At 37.2% G+C, this 27,625-nt stretch overlaps 1 protein-coding gene across 4 annotated transcripts in view; it reads right to left on the bottom strand.

Moving 5' to 3' along the window:
* Positions 1 to 27,625, bottom strand: part of LOC106644045 (dystrobrevin beta) — a 190,503-nt gene that overhangs the window by 46,316 nt on the left and 116,562 nt on the right. For all 4 annotated transcript variants that reach the window (XM_089594703.1, XM_089594705.1, XM_014359391.2 and 1 more), the window contains exon 15: positions 26,582 to 26,727. In XM_089594703.1, the coding sequence (XP_089450829.1) occupies positions 26,582 to 26,727 (146 nt within the window). The remainder of the gene's footprint in view (positions 1 to 26,581; positions 26,728 to 27,625) is intronic.

Below are 27,625 nucleotides of genomic sequence, written 5' to 3'. Positions count from 1 at the left end.
TTTTTACGGAGACAATTTTATTTTTTACTTCTAGTAAATTTCTTCGATGTAGCTCTAGCAAAGGCTTTGACGAGAACTTCTGCACTATATTTGCAGACACGATGATAGATTACAAATACATTAGCATCAAACTGCATCAATTTCTTTCACAAGATTTTAAACGTGTGTGTTACTGTCTTTGATAAATCCTGTAATTTAAAGTTACTAACGAGGAAAAATTAAACTGAAAAATCTTTAATAGATCCCCTTCTGAAAAATATTTTGTAATTACATTTGTAATTACACTTGTCAAGCCATTTGTAGTGCTACTTGGAATTCCACTTGGGTTTACACATAGGGTTTTAGAATGGAAATTGCAAGTGGAATGCCAAGTGTTATTCCAAGTAGAATTACAAATAACAATTAGAGATCAAATTTTTTTCTTTTTAAAATAGTTTAAAATAGAATCGTACGCAGCGTAATGGCCATAACTGGTGTGACCATCAGTATAGTAACACAAAAACAGGGGAATTCAGTTCATTTTGAGAAAACTTGAAAAAAAATAGAAAATTCTATTTTCTCTAAGTTCGTGAAAAAATACTTTAATCACCCTGTTTTGGTGTTACTATACGGATGATAACACCTGTAATGGCCATTACCCTGTGAACGATTCTATTATAAACTATTTGAAAAAGAAAAAAAAATTAATCTCTAATCGTTATTTGTAATTACACTTGGCATTCCACTTGGAATTTCCATTCTAAGACCCCATGTGTAATTCCAAGTGGAATTACAAATGGCTTGACAAGTGTAATTACAATTGTAATTACAAATGTAACTACAAAATGCTTTTCAGTAGGGTCTAAACAAACAGCATTTTACACAGGCAGGGTATAATTCAATAAAAAAAAGGATTTATTTTTTCAAAGAAAATTTTAACCTTGTATGTTTATTGCCAAATAAAATTTTCAACTGTTTTAGAATTAAATGGAGTTTTTTTTTAATTTTATAACAAGCACGTACAGTGATACCTGTTAGTATGGCTGAACATAGATAATAAAATGAATCGTTTTGTAACACAATTTCTAAGAAACAATCCTTTTCTTTCAATGATCACCAAATAAAAAACAAGCTGCTTAGCAAATTCCTCACATTTTTTATCTCTCAATAATCGTTTACACCTAAATGTGCTCTAAAATAGCTAAATTTGCCTTTTGTACGTCACTTTGTAAAGGTTATATTTAATTTTAAAAAAGCAAAACTATTACATATCATCGATATTTTTTATAAAACCGATCTCTTAAAAGTAAGTAATTTAACTTGGTTTTCATCTTCTATTGAAAAAAAACACGTACAGCTGCGCATTTAATTTTTTATTTCTGCAAAACTATAAATAACATGTCTATTTCAATATTATATTGTTTTTGTGTGGGGCATTCCACACAACCATCAACAGCCCTCTCCTCTACCCAAAATAAGATAAAATTAAATTTTTTTGTTATTTCGGCTTATAACATGTTTTCTCCAGACCTAACCGCTCACCACTCCCACAAACCCTCACTTTTTTTTCTGAAACCTCCTCCATCCCCACAGTCTCTATTGACCACCTACACTACTATTGAGATTTTTTATTGGTACCTGAGGGTTGGCGCTCAAGCGAAGCTAGCAGGGGTGTAGAGAACCTATTAAGCTCGTTAAAAAAAGTTGCTTTTATTAGCATCAAAGTTGTATCTTTTTAAAAAATTTTGAGAGTTGAGAAAAAAATCTTTTATTGATAAAATCCTTAGCTAAATGTTTTGATAGAAAGTTATGAAAGAGTCTCTAAATAGAAATTTTTTTTGTGTCACTTCGGTTCTAGGGTCACAATTTTTATTCTTCCAAATAAGTAATATATTGATTTTTATGGACATCCAAGATTACACACGTGCAGGATCATAACCAATTTTTAAATGTATATACATGTATATGCTGTAGTTTTGAACTCATAGATACATCAGTGTCAGTTGTTTCTACCCCCTACATACCTTTTAAATGAGGATGGCTGGTAATACAAAAATGATGTTTTTTAGATCTTGAGGTGTTTTTTGGGACACTTGGACGTTAAGTGAGCCGTTGGTAGAAGAAAAATTTTCGCTGCATAAGCACCTACAATCCAAGGTTACCTTTCTATCTGAGTTTTTTTTCACCCTTAAGCCTCAGTGGCGATGGCCCTTCTGCGACGACAACTACTATTACTTTTTAAAGATGGTAATCACGACAAGTATTGTTTTCAAAAAAAGGAGTTTTTAGTCTCCTCTTTTACACATTAATTTTTGCTTTCTAAAAAGTGTAATTTTGGCATTTCGCTTTTTTAAAAGTAGAAAATTTACTTTTTTTCTCTTTTTGAAAGAGGAAATTTAAGTTTTTTCTCGCAAAAACAATATGATGGAGTCATTTTTCTCTGACCTATAGCATTAAGCGCCGAAACGCGTCATCAAGGTGGAATCTATTTTCACTATAAGAAGCTAATAAAGGTCCGGGTCTGTGTGTTTCATGTTCTACGTGAGAGTAATCGGATGCAAGGAGTAGCGCCAAGGAGAGAAGAGGAGACATAGCGCCGAAGAAAAGCCCAAGAATGTGTAGTTCTGCGTATTATAGAATATTTGTAATTACCGCGCCATTGTCCTAATCCAGTACTTCTTTATCGACGAAGATTGTATGCTTACCTAGGTATCTGTAATAATAGTATGTATTGTAAATTGCGTCGCGTTCGAGTGCGTGTGAATAATGTCCTGGCGGTAAGAATGAGAAGTATGTATGTAGATATAGTGTGGTAATGCGCGAGGCTGCACTAATTGGTGGGCCTAAGGACACTCTTGCAGTAGCCTTCAAGCGAAACAGAGCTTTCCGAGTTTTCGCGTTTCCGGTAGCACAGATCGAGAGAGAGAGAATCGAGCGAGAGAGAGAGAAGGAGAAGAGTGGAGAATCAGTGTCCCAAGTCAGCTGGGAGCGACTTTGCGACCGACGACCGAGGAGACGAGGACCATCGCCACCCCCAGCCATCATCTGCGAGACCAGGGCATCGACAGGCCAAGAGCTGATTTGACCCGGAGCATGGTGAACCCGGAGGTAAGGGTAAAGTAGAGTGTGTGAGCGTGCGTGTGTTCTTACGTGTGTGTCGGGGGACCGAGTAGTGCGGGACTCCCCCAGGAAGCGTGGAGTGCGAGAACGGGAGAGTTCGGGGAAAGCGTGGTTGTCGCGGATTATTGCGATAGCGCCGGATTGCGCCAAGATTCGGGCCTAAAAGCCCCCGTGTAAAAGTTCGCTAAAAATAAAGTAAAGTGTTCTTAGAATCATTAACTCGTTTGTTGTAGCGCGTGTGTTTTTCCCTCCTTCATAATTTACAGGTCGCGCCTCGTTTCTCCTTGGGAGAGTAGTCCGATCCCGACGGACTACCGCCGGCAGGACCTCCTTAGAGACGAGTCTCCTGGGCCAAGCAGCGGACATCGTGGGCGTGGGGACAGGGGTTGTTTTTCGCGTTTCAGGATACGGCGGACGTTGGCGAGAGGATCGACGATAGTGTCTTTGGACGTTGTCTCGGGACCGCCCTGATTGCGACACCCTATAGTGTCTCAGGGCGCGATAGTGCAACGTCACAACAATAATGTAAGATCATTGCTTTAAAAAAAGTTATACTCAAAACTAATTTTTTTTAAAGAATAAATCCTTAAAATTACTATTAATACTGAAAATATAACAGACCTCTAAAACATGTTTGGAAAAAAGAGATAATTTAGAAGAAACTGATATGTACCTAGTGACAAGCTTCTAATTACTGTGACATTGTAGAATACATATAAATTTACCTGAGCTCTAAACTCGAAACATTTAAAATTTATTCATGGCGTTTTACCAATTCAGTCATTTTTGCAGTTGTTATATTTCCAAGTCATTACAAATTACAGTAAAATTAGCCCCCAGCCATGAAAACTCCATTAGGGGATGGAAAGCGATACATGCAACCCGTTTGCGATGACAACAAATTATCTTCGAAAAATTATATTTTTCTCTTGGGTCTTCTTGGCGTTTTCTTATTTACGACGCATATATTAACGTATACTTCACATGGCTCTGAGTGCGTCAACAAACAAAAAAAAATTTTAGATTTCTTTGTAAAACATTGTATTAAAAAGTGAATGAAAAGATTCACAATCATTTATGACGCGATTGGGTTTCACTGTCAGTTAAGCCCAAATTGTTGATAAAAATAGTGAGTTACTTGTACTACAATATTTAAATATCTTATCACACAATTTTCAACTGTCTGTAAAACAGTCATCAATAATCTTTGCAAATAATTTTTTTGGCGGTCACTCTTATCTTATCATTGAATAGTTATGGTAAATTTATATAAATACTAAAACTTATTCAAAGAATTATCTTATTGATGCTAGAGTCTTTTGTGCCAAAGTTATGGAGTTTTCAATAATCCTATTCATCGAAAATTAAAAAAAAAGTAGGTTTTGCATCTATCTTTCTAAAAACATAGTATTAGATATCATAATAAAAAATTAAGTAGATTACTTGAGGCTTATAACTTACAATTTAAAAGAAAACGTTCTTGATTTATTGGCGCAAAACCTTCTTATTTTCGTAATAAATTTCTTAATTTATGTTTACTAAATGTAAATTAAGATAACTAAATAACATCAAATATTTAGAGCAACAACGGTGCACGTTATTATGTACGTTTGAATACTTCAGTAAGCTCCCCTCTTTTGTACATTAATATAATACTTGTTTTCATCACTGGTGTACATCTTTTGCAGGGCCATCATCGTGCCCACGGGAACTTGAAGCGAAGTAACACCTGAGGGATCGTTGTGATCGCCCTGGCTGGATGCGCATACGTGGAAAATACTGTCTCTTCTAGCAAGGCACAGTAAATTTCCAAATGATAAAAAAAATGCCCAGGGTGAAAAAATATTTTTTTATTAATTTTTAGTTTGTAAACTTGAGTTTATCTTTATAACTTTTTTATAATTAAGCATGACTACTCTACATAAGAGTCTTATCTTCGTATAGTCATGATTATGTAACGTGAGCAGGGTACATATCGTTTCAATTATTCTGACGAGAGCAGTTGATTTATATGAAGCTGAATTCTTATCTAGAAACTCTAGTACTCCATTAAAACTATTCAAATATTGATGTATGTTATTTATGTAATTTTTGAATTTTTGAATCTATACAATGGTTGTTGTCACGAATGGTATTGCTTCTTTCGTTGTATTTTTATCTTTTACTAGATACAATAAAATTAAAAATTTTAATACATTTTTGAAACCATTCATTATTTTAATTGTATCAAAATTCTCAAAAAAGTAAGAAGTATTCTAATACAAAAATTGTAAAGCAAGATACATCTAAATCGGTCAAAGGATTTCTCGAATATAAATGGATTTATACTCATGCATACTTTTTTCATACTTATTTTAATGCTAAAATATTGTAGTAAATGGGGTATTGCCAATACTGTTAGCCCGTAATCTTATCATCTTACCGTTTAAACTTCTGTAATGTTAACTTTAAACCCTGATGACCCCATTACGTAAGCTTTTAAATCACCTTAGCCCCATAAGTTGAACTGTTAAGCCCTTGTAACCCTAGTACGTAAGCGTTTAAGTTCCATAATTGTATATAGTCTGTTATCCTAAAGTAACTGTGGGATCTAAGTTTTTAAATTCTAGGGTCATGGGATGTGGCTTTTAATGGATTTCAAACTAACTGATTTACAAAGTACGTTTATGAAGTATGCGATGTAAAACTTTGAAGTATTCTTATGTGAATAAAACAAATTCTCTCAAGAACTTACAATCCAGGGTACCTCTGCATGGAAAGCAATGAAGCTGATGTATGATGTGATAGATACCCTGGATAGCGATCTCAACCCATTACAGAAAACATGTAGAAAAAGTTTATGATGCTGAGAGTCGGATTCTTAGTGTCAGTGGCTAGTAAGTGTGAGCAAGCAGTATTGGAGGTGAGATACTCACAAATATCCAGCTCCCCAAAGGAAAAAAAATCGTACTACATCTACGTCATTGTTCTTGGCTTCGGCTTCATGTAGGTATAGTATCAAAAAAAGAGGATATAAGATGATGGAAGTTGATACGTTGCTTGCTGCCCAGGTTAACAGCCACATATATTTATTACTGATTAAATTTTTAGGTGTTAGGATCATAATATGAGGTAATATGGTACTCTGGTAGACAGCTAGTAATTCAAAGTTTGATTGCATACAAACACGCTAGCCATAAGTGTGAAATGATAGAATACCAGTGTGATTGAAAATATAAAAAAGTCCTCATCTCATGGAATTGAAAAATACGTTATTTGCAACATAATTAAGTGCTAAGCTATTTAAACCTTCCTAATAATATAACCTAAGCAGTTAAACTCTTATAACATCATACCATAAGCTTTGAACCGTCATTACCCCATACTGTAAACTTTAGGATTTACATACTTTTGTAACTTTAATGTTAAAACTTCTACGACCTCATTATATAAAGATTCAAATCCCATAATATCAGAATAACAGGGTGTAGGGTTATAATAAATGAGAAGCTTAAATTATGGGATTGTGGAGGTTTAAAAGTTTACATAATAAGAGTATAGGGATTTAAATAATTGCGTTATAAGATCATGGTGGTTTAAAAGTTAGCAGAAACTCATTCACTGCAGCATTTCAGCATCACAATCACACATTACTGTTGCTGGATCCAATTTTTAAGGTTTTGCAGTTATAAAAATTAAATAGTATTTACGTTTATGGAGTTATGAGGCTACGTGGTTACAAAATTTTCAGGATTATAATGCTTGAAAGCTTTTATTTTTTTGAGGTTTGTAGTTTTTGGGACTTATTTTTAAGTTTATCAAAAATTCCGACGTAGTAAAGCAATTTAGACCTCGGACTTTGTTTCAGTGACATATTATATTCATTTATATTTTAACGTATTGTTTTGTCATCAATGTCCTTCAGAGTTACATACTATGGATTTTTCATTAATTTTTCCTACAATTTATACTGTGAATGCTCTGAAAAATACAAAATATATGTCAACTGTAGCTGCGTAGCCTGTACATTGCCAGGTTTTGTGTTAAAATTATGAGAGTGAATCTCTTATGGCGTAGAAAATTATGCTTTACCTAAATAAGTTTAAATGATGTGATCACTGGAATAATTTATCATCATTTAAATAATTATTATGTATGTGATTGAAATAAATATGAGCTATAAGAAATCACATACATGTAGAACAAAAAAATTGTACTAAAATTTTGTTAGTATTTTATTTTGCATTAATAAATGTATTATTTATAGTCATTCGTATATAATGGTAAAAAGACGTACATAAAATAATAACCCTGGAATAAATATTGATGTCTGACTAGTTCCATACATACTTTTTCGTCATTACCGATAGTAAAGTTTGTTGTTTACGTCCGCATAGTAACACGTAAAGCGACAAATGTACTGCTACTGGATTTCTTTACATCTGCTGAGTAAGCCGCTTCTACGAGGTCCATGCTCTCAAATGCACACTGATTATCTATCTGTATATATCAGATCTGTAACGAATATTTTCTTCTATGTATATGTGGTGGGCAAGTGTCGTGTTGGAGTTATATTTTTTTGATGGCCAGACACATATGCGTATTATCTTTTCAATGTTAAGAGCTCATCTTTTTGTGCTAAATTTAACCCCTTTAACCCGTGATAGATCGATGCAGATCCCGAAAGCTTGAATCTCACGTAGGCAAACTAAGCGGGCAGCTCCAATTCATTGCGACAGTAATGAGGGCGGGAGTAGTACTTCTCTAAATAATAATAAATTCAGGAAGAGAATTTTACTTTCTAGAATTAATTACGGCATTCAAGGACGCATGACTCATCGGTAAGAGACGCTTGTTGTCTAAGGATGCCTTTTAGAGACGGGGAAGCACGAACCACCGCTTTCCAAAGATGAGAAGCATATCAAGGCTAACTTGATGAGGGGCAACCCAAGGACTGCAACTGAGCATAAAAGGAGCAGGCTCCGCGGGAAGTTGTAGTTCCAGTTCCGTCTTTTAGAGCTCCAGACAGTTTATTTTGGAGCCAGAGCTTGCAACGCTTAGTTCTGCGCTCCCTCACCAAATCTACGGCTAGTTAAAATTCGTATTGCCTTCTAAAAATAGCTGAGGTAGTCCGAAGTTGATAATCGCGATTCTAGCTTAGGTTTAAGGGCCCGAACATCATCTTCGGGGCATTTTCGAGGAATAGCCTGAACCAGGAGGCCATTTCATCTTAGGAGCACCAGAGATGGAAAGCACCTTGAGGAAAGATCTCTCCAGGATATTAGAAGATTTCCTGATCAACGCCTGGCACTACAGTACCCTACTGGATAACGAATTTCTCAGCACAGGCGATCGACGGTCACCTCGAGCGCCATCTGAAGTTGGTGTTTGACAGTCAACGGCCATGTCATAATAGAAACTTTATTTTTCGTAACAGTGGTGGGATACCTGGAGGTCATCTTCAGGAAGTCGATATACTTTCAAGCCTTTTGTGTTGTGTTTCCCTTATTGAACATTCCCAGGGATACCTCAAACTCTGAAGAGCAAGGGATACCTGGAAGTCATCCTCAATAATTTCTGCTGCTTTACGCAAAGTACTAGCTGATAAAATTTCCAGTAATACCTCGGACTGCAGAGAGCGAAGGATAGTTGAAGGTCATCCATGAGAAGTCGGTATATATTAAGGTGCTTGGCGTTGGGCTACTCTCAGTAGACATCCCCAGTTATATCTTTAAACTCTACAGAACAATGTTGTAAAAACCTTAAAACTGGGAAAATATTATCTGGGAAAACCTTACTAGTGCATGGTAATACGAGTGAACCTTTCTAGTGTAGGTAACGCCTTCGAACGCTGACATTGGGAGACCGTACTTAGAGACCATTTTCAGGAACATGAGTCAGTATTAGCACGGTGGTGTTAATGAAGTAACAACCAACTTGGAGATTCCGCTTGAGAAGGGGATACCACCAACCCATTAAATCCATTATCATCAAGTCATTATTATCAGGTCAGTGGTCGATTGAACCAATTATAGGTGACTTTACATATAATTTTAATGAATCCTCTGCGATAAACATTAACTCAGAACAGTTGCTTGATCGGTCTGAGCAGGAAGTCATTTTTCCTATTAAGCCTACAAATGATAGTATTAATAATACTTCTTTCAATAATATCTCCTCTCATAGCGATCAAGCCGGATCGGTTATTTCGTTGTTACAAGAGTCAAGAAACGAATTGAGGGAAATATACAAAAAACTGAATGAACTATACAATCTTATCCCAGAGTTTAATGGACAGAACATACGAATTACTGTTTTTTTTTAGGAGTGCTGATCCCTTAGAAATTATGTAAACTTTGAGGAAAAGGATCTCTTTATTCAAACAGTTACAACCAAAATCACAGAAAGTGCTCGTGATCAAATAAAATTTATTTATTAATTTATAGAATTAACAGGCCCTAGGCCCAATAATAATAAAATAACACGTAATATAGTATGTTGCCGAGCGCAGCCCATAAAAATAAGACGGTGTAGTAACATAATTATAAAATAGAAAACCAACTTAAATTATAAAGCATAGTAAATAACGAGAAACTTAAATAAATGTACAATGTGTCAACATAATTTGTAAATATGAGTAGTATATAATATCAAGATCAAGCGAAACGTTAAAATGTTGAATATTAACTGTAAGTATAAAATAATAATAATAATTAAATAATAATAATAAAAACGACGCAACGTTTGTTGGGTGAGCTAGCCGGAAAGCAGAAATGATCGTAGGTAAATTAGAGAAAAATGTTATGAGATCAGAGCTAGCAAAAAGAAATAATTACGAAGGCCGGAAAGTGATGGTGTAGTTAAAAAATAAGCTATTTATTAGAAAGTAAGATTTGTCAGAGATTATTTTTTAAAACATGTATACTATCAGTTTTGGGCAGATTTTAGATAACGATGTTAGATAAACGTCTAAGGTGGGGTATGGAGGAGTGGAAAAAGTAGTTAGCATTGTAGGCCTACTCAATGATATTTCGGGCATTTCTGAGGTCATGTTGAGTATTTTTGACAGAGAATAGTGTAAGAAGGTCAGGGCATTTGATGAGATCATAGGTAAGCCTAAGGATGAACAGTGCTTCATGATATTTATGTTAATTTTCACAGGTAAAAAGCGAGTAATTAGGTAGATAAGAAGTGTAATTGTGGTTAGTATATGCCATGGGAAAATCTGTTTAATAGAAGGCTAGTTTAAGAGTGCGATGTAGTATACTGTTGAGCTGAGAAAAACTTTGATGAGTGTAAGGGGACCAAAAAATTGAGGCAAAAGTTATGTGTGGGAGTATTACAGACTTATATGAGTGTATAATGGACTCTGGTAGTAAGAAATCACGTGTAGTTCGTTGTATAAAGCCCAGGAGCTTGAAGCATTTAGAAATGACTTTGCTAATATGGTGTTTGAAGGACCAAGAGGAATTAAGAGTAACTCCTAGATCAGACAGAGACTCAACTTGTTCTAATTCACTACTATTAATTGAATAAATATAAAATGTTGAGTTTTGGCTTTTGTTAACCGATAAAATCCTGCACTTATTTTCATGGACCGTGAATCCACTATCAGAGTACCACAGGGCCGTATTTGAAAGATCTGACTGTAAAAATAGAGAATCTGTCTGTGATGTAATACGTTTATATATTTTTATGTCATCTGCATAGATTAAAAAAAATAATTCAGAAGTGAGTGCAGAGGGAAGGCTTTTTCATAACGAGAGTAAATAATAATGGACCAATGTGCGAGCCCTGTGGCACTCCAGAGATGGCGAAGAATTGATTCGACAAGGCACCAAGGAGGCCTACTCTGAGTACTTTGCCTGTGGGAAAGAAAGCGAGATATCTATAAAGTGCTCCGCCTATGCCAAAAGAATTAGCCCTTGCAAGTAGAATATTATGAGGAACGCTGTCAAAGTCTTTAGCCATATCCAGAAAGATAATGTCTACCTGTGCACCTATTTGAAAAGAAGATGAGACGTAGTGGTTTAGTGTCAGGAGGTTTACAATCGTAGAGTGGCTCTCAGTAAATCCGTGTTAATGTGGTGTGATAAAAGATGAGAGAGGTGCTGAGAGTCTTTTGTTAATTAACTAATCAAACAACTTTGGAATACTACTTGGCAGGACGATAGATCGATAGTTGATGGCCAGTTTAATGTATACAGAAGTTCCTCAAGTGTCGATCAATTCTTCACCAACCTTAAAGAGATCTTTTTGCCCTAGCATAGTTTAACACAGCTCCAAGCTGAATTATCTCACGTAGCTCAAGGAATACAGGAGAGTGTATCAGAATACGTGCTGAGAGTGACCAAACTTTTGCAATCCGAAATCAGTCAGATTGTTGAAGACTACCCCCCTGAAGGTATAAAGATGATGATGCAAAGAGCCATTCACGCAGCTATCGAAAGATTCAAGTTAGGTCTGCGTAGAGATATCCGTTTCTAAATGGTGAGCCACACGATCCTTACCCTCTAGTCTGCGATTAATATTGCGAAAAATATTAAACGCATAGAAAATCAATCTTGAGAATTGCGTAAACCTCCATCCAAACCTGATGGAAACAAACAGTTTAACAGAAGAGCTTCTATATTGATAATGACTATAAAAGTAACCACCAAATCATTCGTACTAAAAACCAAGCGAATCACCACTTGAATAGAAACAACGATAAGGAATCTGACTGTAACAATGATTAGAAAAGGAAATCAAATCGTTACTGTTACAATTGTGACAAACCTGGCAATCATGCACTGCGAATGTAAGGAAAATTATTGTTATTACTGCAATGTAAACGGACATAATTGTAACGATTGTAGGTCTGAAAGAAATTTCAAGCGAGAAAATAACGATAACTTAAACTCAAACCGGGTTCGCTGAGTGAGCGTGGTGGCAGACCCTTCTTTAGCCCAAAGCACCACGCTAAGAATCGAGCCATTATTGCCATCTATGAGAAGGGATAATTGAATTTATCCACGATCTTTGCAAGAAACCCGGAGCTGAGGACTGATCCATCTAAATTTTTTATCGATACTGGTTCTAAACATAACCCAATCAAGTATAAAGCCTTAAAATATGGTGCCAGAGAGTGTTGTTACTTGTTTTATAGTTTACCGGGAATCAGTAAAGGGCTATTTAAGACTCTAGGATGACTTGGATTAAATATTAACATCATAATGACATTAACACGTATTGTACATAATGACTTACCCATATCCTATGATGGGATATTAGGCATTGACGTTTTGTTTACATATAAGGTCACAATTTCGTTTCCCAAGAAAAGAATAATCTTCGGATCTAATCAAGTTACTAACTTTATCTTCCATCATTATTCCTTTCAACTTCCAGCCAGGACGAGAACCCTGTGCAAAATTAGAGTTTGTACTCCTGATAAATCTTATGGGTACTTGTCAAGGCTGGAGGCCGAACAAGAGGTTTATGAGGAAGAATGCTTAGTAAAATTTAATGAAGGGACTGCGCATACTTTTGTTGTAAGTAGCACGACTAAAAATATCAATTTAATTATACCACTGGTTACTGTAAAAGAATATTATAATACTGTTGTCCCTGTTAGATCAATAAAGGGAGAAGAACAATCGCGAATTGATCAACGCAATAGAGTATTCGTGATGCTGCAAAATTTGAGTTTGGTCGAGCTAAATGAGGAAGAGTGGAGCCATGTAATTCAATTGGTTTCTATGTTTTCATACCAGTTCCATTTGCCCGGTGATGAATTGAGTAAAATAAACTTGGTGCATCATAAAATCCCTACTACTGATAACATACTGATCAATACTAAGCAGTATCGCCACCCTCCTCATTTAAAAGGAGCCCTTTTTTTTGTAATTTATGCAATCTCACTCCAAATACAAAATGAAAAAATGAAAAGATTGCTAGGCCACTTAAGAACCACAGGGCTTACCTTACAACCCAAGAAATGCCTATTCCTTAGGATAGAGGTTGCTTATTTGGGGCATGTTATCTCAGAAGAGGAAGTCAGGCCTGACACCAATAAGATTAAAGCGGTGGCCGATGTTGCAACACCTAGAAACGTGAAAAGTATAAAACAATATCTAGGATTAATTGGATATTACCACTGTTTCCTTCCTCGTTATTCTAAATTAGCTAAACCTCTAAATCCATTGTTAAAGAAACATACCGTTCATTTGGCCAAAACGACAGATAGAAACATTTGAGACATTTAAATGAATTTTTTGTACCCAATCCATTCTTCAATACCCAGATTTTTTTCGACCATTTGTAGTGACTACAGACGCTTCTGACTTTGCTTTAGGAGCCATACTTTGTCAGGGAGATAGTGGTAAGGACCTGCTGATAGCTTACGCTTCTAGAAGCTTAAACGACGCTGAAACAAGATATACCACTATCGAAAAATAATTGCTAGCAATGATCTTTGCTGTTACCCACTTCTAACCCTATTTATATGAACGAAAGTTTACCTTAGTAACTGATCACTGACCTCTTGTTTGGTGGAAAATAAAATTACAGGAATATGATTATGATGTCATCTTTAAAGTTGGAAAAATAAATTCAAATGCTGACGCGTTCTCACGATATCTGGCTCCTCTTCCCACTATCATAGATTCCAACGACATTGAAACTAGAATAGAACAGATATTCCTGGTAGGTTAGACTAAGGCTCTACCTCTAAACCATTTCCCCAACTCTACTAGACCCAACACCCCTACCAATGAGATGATTTTATAACCCAACGTAGAAAACTTAGAGACACACACAGATTCCAAACTGACATGGATAGACAATGGACTAGAGTCAGGCCTCATTCTTATGTCAAAGTCAACGGGTACTGTAAACCTGTCTACTCAGGGAAACTGGCCCATTAGGACAGTGGGTGTAATGCAGGCCTTGGCTCCGATGCAGGCAATCAAACCAAAATCTGGTCTGCAAGGGTCTGTTCTGACCTGTACCTAGGACAACTGGCCCATTGGGTTAGGGGTAGAAGGGCAGGCTATACGGCGAGTAAAGGGTTCTGGGGCTACAAATAAAGAAAACAAAGACGAGAGCGAGAACCAGGTCTTGCAAACAAAAAACCAAGAGAGAGAAGTCGTTGACGAGCGCACCAGAGATCAGGGAGACGCCCCTGAAGAGAGAGAAAGAACAAAAAACAGAGAGAGAGAAAATAACAAGAAAAGAAGATTCATGGGCCGGGACGACGGGGAAAAGGATGAGAACTGACGATGGCGATAGAGATAAGTAATTAACTATTGAGCATGTCAAATTTCCAAGAGTTCAACTACGCTTAAGAAAGACAATATCGCTTATTTTATGCTGGTAGACTTTGGAGACAAAATGCCAGTATGTAAACAACTGAAAGACTTAGAAATAATAAATATTGATTAAATGAAGCTCCAAAACCCTATGATAGGTTCTATATTACAGATAGATTTAGAGAACGGACGAATAATTTTCTCAATATTCATAAAAAACGACGCCAAAGATATACCCTTAGTAATAACAGTTATAGAATGTCTAAAAAGACTTACAGATGCCATGACAAATCTGGGAATAATGACAGTCAGTATAGCTAGAGTAGGAGACGGATTAGACAAATTACATTGGTTACCTATGTAATATTCGTTCAGACATGATTAGAAAAGAAACAATCTACGCTTAACGATTTGCACTGGTGAGGTTGTTACTCCCCCTCATGATAATAGATTAGGGATAATAAATGAGGCTCGTGATTCATTGATAGGCGGACATGAAGGTATAGCTAAGACTTATGGAAGCATACGAGAAAGGTACTTTTGAAACAACATGAAGGAGGATATTTTGGAATATGCTAGGACTTGCAGAAAATGTATGAGAAAGAAATTAGTCTACGTTAAGACTGAACTACCCATAACCATTACCACTACCCCTGAAGAGGCCTTTGAAGTTATAGAAATGGACATTGTAGGAAAATTTTCCATTACTGCAATAGGCAATCAGTACATACTTACCATCCAAGATAAGCTAACAAAGTATTCAGATGCTCTCCCTCTATCCAACGCTACAGCGGAGACAGTAGCTACTCATTTTGCTTTAGAACTTGTATGTGGATGTGGATGTCCCAAGATTGTAAAAACAGATTTAGAATCTAATTTCTTAAGTCAGCTAATGCAACGGTTTAATAAGAATCTCAAGATAAATTAGTTAAAATCCACAGCTATTAGACCTCAATCTATAGGTTCAATCGAAAGAAACCATCATTCATTAGTCGTGTATTGAAAAATGTATATTGAGCAGGCTGAATGGGATACATGGCTTAAATTCGCCTTATATTCTTATAATATGTCCGTTCATTCTGCTCATGGTTGTAACTTACATGAGTTCGTCTTTAGGCATAAGGCACAGCTTTCTTCCAATTTTGAAAGTGAAATTAAATATAAGACGTATGCTATGTATTTAGATAAGTTATTTAAATTATTAAGTAAACTAAATCATACCCAAAATACCCCCAGAGAAAAGTTAATAGAAGCAAAAGAGAAATCAAAAATATATTATGACCAAAAGTTAAATATTAAATGCTTTAATGTAGGTGACATTGTTAATTTACTTAAGGAACCGAAAACAGGTAATTTGATATCCAATATAGCAGTCAATATACTATTATCGAGTTAATCGGCGATAAAAATGCGAAAATAGACTTGGGTGGCAACCGATTTGAGATTGTACATGTAGACGAACTCAAACCCGTGCACATCTGACTTTCAAATTAATTTTTGTATAAAAATCTGTATCATGTTATTATGTTGTAATAAAAAAAAGGAACAAGAGGGAACCAAACAAGTGGTCGTGGTTCATTGGGTGAGGCCGTGGAATCAAAGAAGTTCTCCATTGGTTTAAAATAAAATTCAAGCATCACGGAAAATAACGATTCCTTGAAGATTGTAAAATAAATCTTTTTTTTGTTGGAGCCTCGTTCCCCCTTAAAAAAAAAAAAAAAGGGTGGAGCCACACCTATATATATGTGAAACATTAGAATCCTGCAACCCCAATAAGTAAGATTTACAAAATCGGTACAAACAACCAAATGACGTAGTATCCAACTCTGTAAAAACAGTGTTCTCCATAAAAATTGTCACATAGGTACTCATGTAGCGATATTGTATTACAACTAGCTGAGTAGTGGGGGAATTCCCCTAGTGCGAAGCAAGTACACTTGTATGAAGTGGTATAGTCAGTCCATGGCTAGCCGCTGAGCAGAGCGGTCACATCTGTATAACTACTAAATAAACGTTACATTATACTAACGACCTCTCGTCCTTATTGTCATTGTAGATACTGTACATCCTGGAGCAGCTCAGGTGATCTGGAGAGAACACTGGACAAAGCCAGGGCCAACTCCCCACATTGATGACCCCGACGTGATTCAGCCACGATAATCCAGTAACGTGGTTCCTTTCTGCTGAAATTACAATTCGTAACGCGGGTATTACTGTCTCAGCTACCAAAGCTGATCATGTCGCAGCTAAGCTTGACCTGGATGCCCTTCAGGCTATTCAGGATTTGATGATCTTAGAGCCTCGTCTGGCCAATATTTATGATCAGATTAAAACTAGGCTAATATTCATCTTTGGTAGCTCAGCAGAAGCAAGGTTGCGCTAACTTACTAAAGGCCAAGTGCCTTCGAATCGCAAACCATCTTTAATTTTAAGTAGGTTTGCGAGCTTTAGATACTAAGTGCAGCTATGACATACTTTGCACAGTATTTCTCGACCAGATTTCCGCCTCTTGTCGCACAGCTATTGTAATTTCGGATATTAAAGATTTGAACAAAATCGCTGAAATGGCTGATAAATACATGGAGGCGGCTAACCCTTATAGTAATGCAGTTTCTGCTGTGTCAGTTCATGCCCCTTTTTTTCAAACTTTACAAAATGATTTGTCGCTATTGACTACCCTATTTTCTGACCTTAAAACTAATCTGGATAAATATAAACGCCAACGTGGCCGTTCTAAGTCACGTGGCAAACCTTATCCTCGTTCTGGCTCTTTGGAGGGTGATTCCCAACTTTGTCGTCCTCACAAGAAGTATGGTCTCAAAGCACACCGTTGTTTTAAACCTTGTTCTTGGTCTCCTCCCTTGGAAAACTAACAGTACCTTGCCATGTTGGAGCAGTGGTTGAGGCTAATAGGTCTCAATGTCTCCACATTAAGGATCGTCAGACAAATTTAGTTTTCTTAATTGATAGAGGGTCAGAACTGTCATTATTGCCTAAGAAATTGGCTCAGTTTTTTTTTCCTGCATCCACTCAACTAGTAGCAGCTAATAACACTCCTATTGAGGTGTTCGGAAAGACTGATTTGGTCTTGGACCTCCGCTTTCATAATCCAATAACCTGGAGGTTTTGTGTAGCTGCAGTTCCTTACCCTATTATCGGTGTGGAGCTGCTTCATAGCCTTGGACTTGATAGTTGATATTCGTAGACGTAAGTTAATTGACCCCCGCTCTGACGCGTCTACGCTGGGTTTTGTCAAGTCGGTTTTGCCTTTTTCGGTAAGTGTGGTAGCTGGTGATGAGGTTAGTAAGCTTCTGTCTCAATTTCCCTATGTAACTGGACAGAAGTCTCCCATCAGATCAAACTCGCATGATGTGTTTTATCACATTATTACTAAAGGCCCCCCAGCTTTGGAGCGTGCTCGTCATTTAAATCCTGACAAACAACATGCTGTTAAATCAGAATTTAAAAAACTAGTCCAGGATGGCATCTGTAGACACTCAAGTAGTCCTTGGGCTAGTCCTTTGCATTTAAGTAGTAAGAAGGATGGATCCTGGCGTATCTGCGGCAAATTCCGCAGATTAAATAGTGTAACTGAACCTGATAAGTATCCAATTCCTCACCTGCATGATTTTTCAGTCACCCTGCATAGTAAATCGATTTTTTCCACTTTGGATCTTTACCGGGCGTATTATCAAATTCCCGTCGCCCCAGAGGACGTCCTCAAAACAGCTGTGATAACCCCCTTTGGGCTGTTCGAGTATTTGGTGATCCCCTTTGGGTTGAGAAACGCTTGTCAAACATTTCAGCGCTTCATAAATCTTGCCCTTAGTGGTTTAGAATTTGTCTTTGTCTATCTGAATGATATTTTGATATTTTCTTCGAGCCCCGAAGAACATGCTAAGCATTTTAATATTGTCTTTGAGCGTTTGAAGAATTTTGGCTTATAGCTGAACTTGAGTAAATGTAAGTTTTTTAAAACAGAAATTGCCTTTCTAGGCCATGTTATTAACAAGGATGGTTCTAAACCCTCACGTGACAACGTTCAAGCGGTCAGCAACTTTCTTAAGTCTAAGACCGTTATCAAATTACGCCGTTTTCTGAGCCTAGTTAATACCTATCGTCCTTGCCTCCCTAATGTGGCTAAAACTCTTGCTCCGCTGAACGAATACTTGCGCGGATCAACCAAAAATGATAAACGTAAGGTCATCTGGACTCCTGAATCTGAGGTAGCGTTTGAAAAAATTAAGCAGGATTTTGCTGAGGTCGCTCTTTTATGTCACCCATCCTTTTTCGCAGAAACTCGTCTTATTACCAACGCTTCGAATCTGGCCATGGGTGGTGTGTTTGAGCAGCTACAGGGTAACGTCTGGAAACCCTTGGGATTTTTTTTAAAGAAATTCTCGCCAGCCCAGTTAAATCATGGGGTATACGATAAGGAATTAACTGCTATCTTTGAATCAATCAAGTACTTTAAATACTTCCTTGAGGGTAGAGAATTCCACATCCTGACAGACCAAAAGCCTCTTATCCACGCCTTTCAATAGCGGGTTGAGAAGGCTTCTCCTTACCAATGTAGGCAGTTGACATTTATTTCTCAATTCACGACTTCTATTAAACACCTTGCAGGCGTGGATAATTTAGTTGCTGATGCCGTATCTCGTGTAGACCTTATTCGTCTTCCAGTAACGTTTAATATTCTCGAGATCGCTCAGCTCCAAAAAGTTGATCCTAAACTAGTAGAGCTACTTGAAAATCCAGTAAAGCACTCGCTTCAGTTCAAGGCTATTGAATGGGGCCAGGACCACCATAAGATCCACTGTGATATCTCCGGTAATATTGTACGTCCCTGTGTGCCTAAGCTTCTTCGAAGACGCGTTTACGAATTTTTCATATGCCTGCCCATCTGAGTGCCAAGGTGACGAACTCTATAATCAGACAGAGATATGTCCGGCCCCTTGATGCATCGTGATATTAAGGCCTGGTGCAAGTCCTGTATAGACTGTCAGATTTCTAAGGTTTCCCGGCACGTTAAAAATAACCTCGTTCAGTTCATCGCTCCCGATGGTAGGTTTTCAGAAGCCCACATGGATGTCGTAGGCCCTTTACCTAATTGTGATGGTTATTGTTATCTTTTAACTATGATGGATCGATTTTCGCGTGGGCCTGAGGTGGCCCCATTAAAAGATATTTCTGCTCTGTCAGTTAGCCGTGCCTTTTATGACACTTGGATAGCTCGTTTTGGCGCTCTTCGTATAATCACTACAGATCAGGGAGCCCAGTTTGAATCTCAGGTGTTCAAGAATTGTTAAGTCTAATTGGCACTCAGCGTGTAAGGACGGTTTCTTATCACCCTGCCTTTAACGGCCTAATTGAGCGTTGGCATCGCGATCTTAATAAGGCGCTGATGTGCCATAAAAATCGTGATTGGCTGCGCCAACTCTCTACTGTACTTCTGGGCTTAAGGACTGCGGTGCGCGTGGATACGGGCGGATCCCCCGCGGAATTTTTGTATGGAACAACTCTCCACGTGCCTGGTGAATTCTGCTTGCCCGATGATTTTACTCCAAATCCTCAGATCTTCTTAGAGGAGTTCTGTGTACACATGCAGAATGTCCATCCCGTTCCAGTGGCCTATAGACACAAGCCCCGTGCCTTTTTCTTCAAAGACTTCAAAATGTCTTCTCATGTTTTTTTGAAAGCTCCGCCGGTTAAGAAGTCCCTCGAAAGACCCTACTCCGGTCCGCATAAAGTATTGGAGCGAATTTCTGATTTAGATTATAAGATGGATGTAAATGGTAATCCTCGGGTGGTGTCCACGAAGCAACTTAAGCCTGCTCATTTCGTACCTGACGATTTGCAACCTTTAGCTCTTTCTGAACCATTTTCCATTCCTAGTCAGCGTACAGAGTCTAAATATGTATTAAGAACGTATGCCAAAAAACGGGTTAGCTTTAGTCCTAAGACTAGTTAGACTTATTTTTAGTGTTCAGGTTGCGCCTAGGAATTGTTTCTTTTTCTTGTATTTTTTTAAATTTGTACTTATATCATAAGCTACCTGAGTGTAGCTCTTTAAACCATGATTGTCACTAGCGTCAATTATTGTTCGTATTTTCTTTAAATATTGACTGACTTGCCTGTGATACCTGCGATAACAGTTTGTACAAATTTATCCCGCTGTTTGTAAACTCCTTTAATGCCTGCGTTAGCTGCAATTCAGCTAAGTTGATTTGTAAGTTATGGTCATAACTTGGGGGGATTATTGTGGGGATATTGTATTACAACTAGCTAAGTAGTGGGGAGATTCCCCTAGCACGAAGCAAGTGCACTTGTATGAAGTGGTATAGTCAGTCCATGGCTAGCTGCCTAGCAGAGCGGTCACATCTGTATAACTACTAAATAAACGTTATATTATAATAACGTCCTCTCATCCTTATTGTCATTGTAGATACCGTACGTCCTGGAGCACCTCAGGTGATCTGGAGAGAACACTGGACAAAGCTAGGGTCGACTCCCTACACTTAAGCAGATTTGGCGCCATCTAATACCATCCAACTGGACTACCCCAGCTATCGGTCTACTCTTGCTATTATGCCCCAGTCTAGTCCCATCTCCCCATTTTCTGCCCCTCTCGACATCACCACTACCGTTAGCTTTTACTACCAGCTTTTGCGCATCATACCCAAACAAAGAACTACTGCGTTGAAATAAAAGTTGCACTTGTTCAGTGTGCTGTTGTATGGGATCATGCTGTTAAAACCACAAAAATAAGTGTCGATCAGTCACAGGCCCCTGGTAACCCAGACGAGCCAGAGCAAGTCGACCAGGAGGTAAGAAACCGTCCAATTCTCGTGATTATGGGGCCTCCAACTAACCAACTTCAATTACATTCACCCATGACCAAAAATTACGCTTTTTATGGCGACCCAGTGATCCTAGCGGCCTTCATCATGCAGCCACGTGGACACACAACTTCGTGAATCCAATACCCTGATCAGCTTGAGGGATTCGTTTACATTCACCCAGAGATGACTCGTCACGCCTCAATTGGACCAGAATATACTCCTAGTTCCATCTGGTACGCCCAGTCTCAAGCACCCGGATATCTACCAGTACTTGGCATGTGTCCTTACACCTGCTACTCAGGCGCACCTACAGCGGAATCTGTACCATTGAAGACAACGTAGCCCCAACAATTGGCTGGATCGTCATCTTCGGGACATTCTCCTGCACCCATGCCATCATCGTCAAAAGATAACCCGATAACAACACCACAATCTATTGCAGGGCAGGGAACACCATTGCGATCAATTGAAAATCATCCTAAGAAAGAGAGCAGCGGTAACAGAATGCCAAGATCAGGTGAGAATCCCAAGTGGACCTACGACTGGCCAGTGGGAACCCAGAAATTGGAGATAATGGCAAGGATGTTGGAGAGACGCACAACTAGCAAACTATCAAATGTCCAGGGCTCCAGACACTTCAAAGCTCGTTTCTACGCAGCTCAGGATGGGCAATGAATATGGAAGATGTGCATGAAACACAACTTTGATGTAAGGTATAAGTACAAGGTTGTACATAAGGTCGGGCAACTTAGCAAGCTACCTTCCTTAGACTATCCAAGATGCAAGAGGGGATCCTACGATCTAAGATCTGCTGAAGTGTGTCATGAGTGCCTTATGACTCTGGCAATCATGAAACCAGAAATAACGAGGGGACAAGTCCTTAACACTTTGAATTCATTGTAAAATGAAGATGACCAAGCCAAATAAAGTATTATGGATCCATTCCATTGTGGCTGAGGATAACTGACCAAGTCACTAAGTATGCAAGGAAGGAAAATGGAATACAACCTCAAAGAAGAAAAAATTGGCTTAATTAAAAATCTTTTATGTCTATGAATAAATGATGTGATTTTAACCCTGTAACTAAACTTGTACGCTTCGAACCAGTTAACTTGTATTTATAGAAAGACAATAAATTTGGTTTCTTTTCAATCTTGGGAAAGCATTTTTTGTTCAGGACCTTAAACCCCTTATAAATCATAAAATACAATTTCTCAGTTTAACTTTAGGCAAGTATTAATAAAGCTATAAAAGCAAAACATTTTTTTTAATGATCATTTGTAAACATATAACTTAGACATACTTTCACAAGCTGTTATAACTTTCAAACTTCAAGGAATTCAATGCCAACATAATATCCTCTTGAGAATTATGGCTGGTGGCTGGATTTACCAACTATAGGTTCTACATATGATTCTCCACAGCTAATCAGCAAAACTTGAATCCATACATTCTACGAACTAAGTCCAGATCTCTGTCTTGCCTACCTATTACCCCAAAAACAACTACCATATAAAAAATGTATAATCACTAGATGTACCGATTCTCTTTGCAGAGTCTCAGTAGAGCTTTGAACGAGTAATCACGTGTTATCTCGTGGCTCCATTATATTTTTCTTTTACAAATTTATTCGTGAAACAGTGCGATCTGACGACAAAAGAAATAAGAGTTATGCTCCGATTCCGTGGAGATCTCGTATTACTCTATACCTTGACTAAGTTGGTCATTTTCTTGTCAAAATGGCTAACTCGAATGCGGTCAATCTAACCTCGAACACCTCTCATATTCAGCCATCACAGCCCAAGCTAACATATTCGCAAAAAATGTAACAGTTCAAGTACCCTACACAAGAAGGCGCGATTATCCTAGACTCCATAGAAGGAGTATCAATATATTGTTACACTATTGCAGTTAGCACCATAATTAAATCCAAGAATGTAAGATTTATTTCATGCATCTCATTAAATCGAGTTTGCATGTTCCTAAGTGATACAAGATAAGGCCTCTAATCACTGAAGCTAAGCGCATTCTTCTCTCCAATGCCTGTCCTGTGATCACCAACGAAAAAATAGTTGAGGAACTAAATAAACTAAAAGTGAACCCAGTTTCACAAATAACATTTATAAGGTCAGGCACAAAGCTACCAGCATACGAACACGTTTTTTGTTTTAGACGGCAAATGTATGTAAAACCTGAAGAGGAGGCTTTAACCCTGCCAAGACTCGAAATTCAACATGACCTCATAAAGAGAGTATGATTTTATCGACCACTAATTCAAACTTCACGTGCAAAATAGTAAATCTTCCACTGATAGTCAACCAGACGTCAAATCTGCCTCTGTCCGAAAATCCGGCCATGAAAAGACTGACAACAACCTTGTCAACGTCTTCTCATAACTCACATAATACCTAGAACGATCTTTTTATATCTCCTGAAGAATCTTTGAAACTTAAAAAAAAGAGACAACGCACTTAATTACAAGACCAGGTACAAGAGGTCATCCAAGCTGGCATTCAAAAACAAATAATACCAGCTCTAATTTTTATTGAAAATAATGACACTCAGTACCCTATCAACTCAACTTCCCTCGTTGATTTTCTGAAAGACACGCACGGCTTCAATAACGTCTTTGAGATTGCTTACAGATATACTGTAGACATTCAAGGACTACTCAAAATGCCATCCAATGCAAGAAACAAAATTTTCAGCACCACACTAAGAGTGCAAATATCGAGGCTCTTAAGAAAAATATACAACCTGAAATTTCAAAGTCAATCAAGTGACTATTCTAATGTTTCTGCAGGAGAAAACTAAACTTTCGAAAAGAAAAGAAAAAGAAGAAAAAAAAGTCTAAATAAAAACACTCAACTAAAAGCTAAGCCATGACTTCTTCTGAAGAAACAGTTCTGAACACAATATGCTGAAACGCAAGAAGCTTAGTGCAAAACCAATTCAATTACTGGTTGCTTTAGTTAATTGTAATAAATAAAATAATAACATTAGTGTAAAAATAGGATATCCAACAAAACTGTAGCCAATTTGATATAATCATCTGTGTAGAGTCCTTGCTTACCAGCAAGGACAACATTCACCTGTCTGGCTTTCTTATACTCAGAAAAGACCGAACTATGGGAAAAGGAGGAGGAATCGTCTTTTTTATACGTAAAAATATTTCCTATGTTGAACTCAATCGTACCTCTCCAGACCTATCAGTGGAACTATGTGGAGTTTACATTATTAATGTTAATTTTGTGTTTGATTTAATTGCATGCTACAGGTCCCGAGGTGTCAATCTAATGCAGCATCAATCGAACCTCTGTTCTAAATGATTTGTCTCGGGGAAAATAATTTAGAGACCAATTGGAAATAACTTATTTATTGATGTAACAAACGTGTTATCGTTTAGGCGGACAAAATCGAACTGTCCCGATGCGTAACCTCACCGTTCACAATGAAAAAAATTACATCGAGAAAAGCCCCATGGCAACGACAAACGACGAATGCTTCTATGGCCTACCGTCCACGATGAACCTATTTGTTCTATCGCCCCGTGCCTCATTAGAATTGAGGAAAGTGCGGCCCCAGATGTTCCTTTTCGAACTCTGGGTGCGCGGCTAACTCAGAGCTTCAATTTTATCTCTGTGCCGAAGCATTCTCAAATAATATAACGGGTTATTAAACGAGTAACTGTGAGGTTGAACCGGAACAACCTCTTTGCAGATAACTTTGAAAATCCCAACACAATAATGTTAGGTGACCTCAATTCGCACAACATAGATTGAAATTGCGAAAAATCAATTTAAATAGCGAAAGATTAAGAAATATTAGCGATACCTTATAATCTTATACTGCACAACAGTGATACAAGACACTTTCATACATAGAATTAAACCGCTTTAACAGACCCAATCTAAACCTAGTCATTTCCACGGTCAACGTCTCTGACAAAATAATTGTAACCTGCTAAGACAACACTTGGAAATCTAATCACTTTCCCCTTTCTATGAAATACTCAACAGCAAAAACTAGTTATATCAGAAAAAGTTTCAAACCCTACACTGTTTGCAGAAACTGGCAAAATTTTAACAACATAATTCAAGATTCAGTAACAAAATTTCATTTTCCCAATTATAATTAACTCACCTCTTCTAAAAAATACCTTTTTTTTACTAAATCTATTGTTGATGCAATTAAATCAAGCACACCAGTCAAAAAGATGAAAATGGATGAAATTCACGCAAACCTTAGAATTCCACTCCCTGGTGGGATTACGATTGCCATAAAGCGAAAAGACTCCGCATTGCTGCCTTCAAGAGAGGTTTCTCACAATTTGGACGATTTTATACGACGAAGTACGTGAAGAAGGGCGGGGAGAAAGGGGATGATTAAGCAAAATCCACTTCCGTTACAGTTTTTCTTAAGGTCACTAATCTGAAATCGTTGATTTCCTCTGTCAGGCAGAACGTGCCTATAGAAGTATAACTTCATAAAATATGAAGTCTTTTAGTATTCACTGTTGAATTATGTTTAAGTTTTTTTGTGGTCGATCAGTCAGTCCAATTATTGGACACGTTCGATTATCCATCGTTCGTTCATTCGCACTCCATTGGGACCTTGATGTGTAGGACCAATGCTTATAAGGAACGTATGGTTCACTGAGCGATTCATTTTTCCCTGCGTTAACCAAAGCAACCTATTGAACAATCTCTCCTATACGGGATGACGAAAAATCGTATACTACGTTACTTGGCCGTAAGGTGGCTGATGGACGGCTACGTGATGTCGCCCTTGGCTTCGCCTTGGGTGACACACTCCACATGGCTGTACATCAGCCACTTTACGGCCTCGTGACGTAATATACTAATACGTAGATATAAATGAACTCTTGACAGAATGATGTTTTTTTAACTTCAAAGCCCAGAAAACATGTTTATAATATACTACATAAATATTATGTGTAAGTTTCTTGTTTTAAAGAATGAAGAGCGTCATAAAGAATAAAATGAAAAATTAATAAAAAATATTTTTTTCACTACTGTACAATAGCATGTATTTATATTGTTACTTCTTAATTCATCTGAGTTTTTTGTGTTACGGGCACAGATAAATATGTTTATTGCATAAATTTTTAATTAATCATAACATATGAGTAAATCTCAGAAATCTAAAAATTTTAAGGTATACAAATAAACATCTCCAAGTATTTGGGCAAAACTCGTACATCATTTTCGAAAAGATGTTCCATTAAATTAAAAAAAGCAAAATTTAAATCCTTATATTATACTACATGCTCAAAATATAATAAAATAATTTCATATTCATTACTTAGAACATTCTTATACATAGGACTACTGATAAAAACACTCGTACCTGAGTTCAATTCCCGGACAAGAGATGACATGGCATTAGTGACATTGTCAGCTGCTATCAAAAGATCGTTCCTTAATGATCGTCCTAAGCTGTTATTGGCACTACTTGAACCACTGCTAGGTAAGCTGTTTGTTCTGAATGCAGATCTAACATAAATGAAATCTGTTGTTATTTACAAAGAAATAATATAAAATTTTTCATTTTGTATACATCTTTTTTTTTTTGATTTATATTATATTTATTCCATTGACATTGTAAGGTTAAAAATTGTAAGTTCCATCACCAAGCTTACTATAACAAATATATACAGTATGCTCATTTTAATATTTTGCACAAAGCTCCAAGAACAAAAAGTCTTTCTTACTTAAAAAAAAGTTTTAATAAAAAATATTGTTGCAGTACAATTTTGATTGATTATTTTTTTTACCGTACAAAATAAAAAGTCGATTACTTTTCATGTAACATCCTTATGTTTTTTCCCATAATTTAATGAAAATTAAATCATCATTTAACAATATGTCAAAGGTCGTATCTTCGTGTTGTCTTTATATATTAATCAACACATGCCTCAATTCTTTTTTTGACTAATTTTTTTAAATTAAAATTTTGATTCCAACAATATAAAACGTTGTTAGGTGTTTTAAAAAATAACGTTTTCTTGCCATGGGCCCAAAGTTCAACTGCCGCTTTGCTCCCTCGGGTCACACTTTGGGCCCTTGTAACCATTTTGTGCCCTACGGGCCCCAAGTACTATTCTGCGCTAGGGCCCAAAGCGATTAACTGGGCGCAAATTGTGCCCATGGGCGCAAATTTGTACTTTGCGCCCTTGGTAAGAAAAACATTGTACGCGACTCGGGCACCAACGTACAGCAACCACGCACTTCGGGCACTCATGTTTGTACTTTGTGCCCTAGTGATGTAATGTACCATTTAATAATTGTCTGTGAAACAGTTTAAAATAGTTAAAAAATTTTTTTGGCAAACGTTTGATCATTACGTTATTAAAAACTTTTTATCCGTTGTGAGATGAGCCAAAAGACTTGC

The sequence above is a fragment of the Copidosoma floridanum genome, unplaced genomic scaffold (assembly GCF_036245765.1).
Source record: "Copidosoma floridanum isolate Cflo_tuat_1 unplaced genomic scaffold, Cflo_Japanese_pri ptg000021l, whole genome shotgun sequence".
NCBI lineage: Eukaryota > Metazoa > Arthropoda > Insecta > Hymenoptera > Encyrtidae > Copidosoma > Copidosoma floridanum.
Note: the sequence above shows the minus strand (reverse complement) of the source record. Positions and strands in the feature narration are given on the sequence as shown.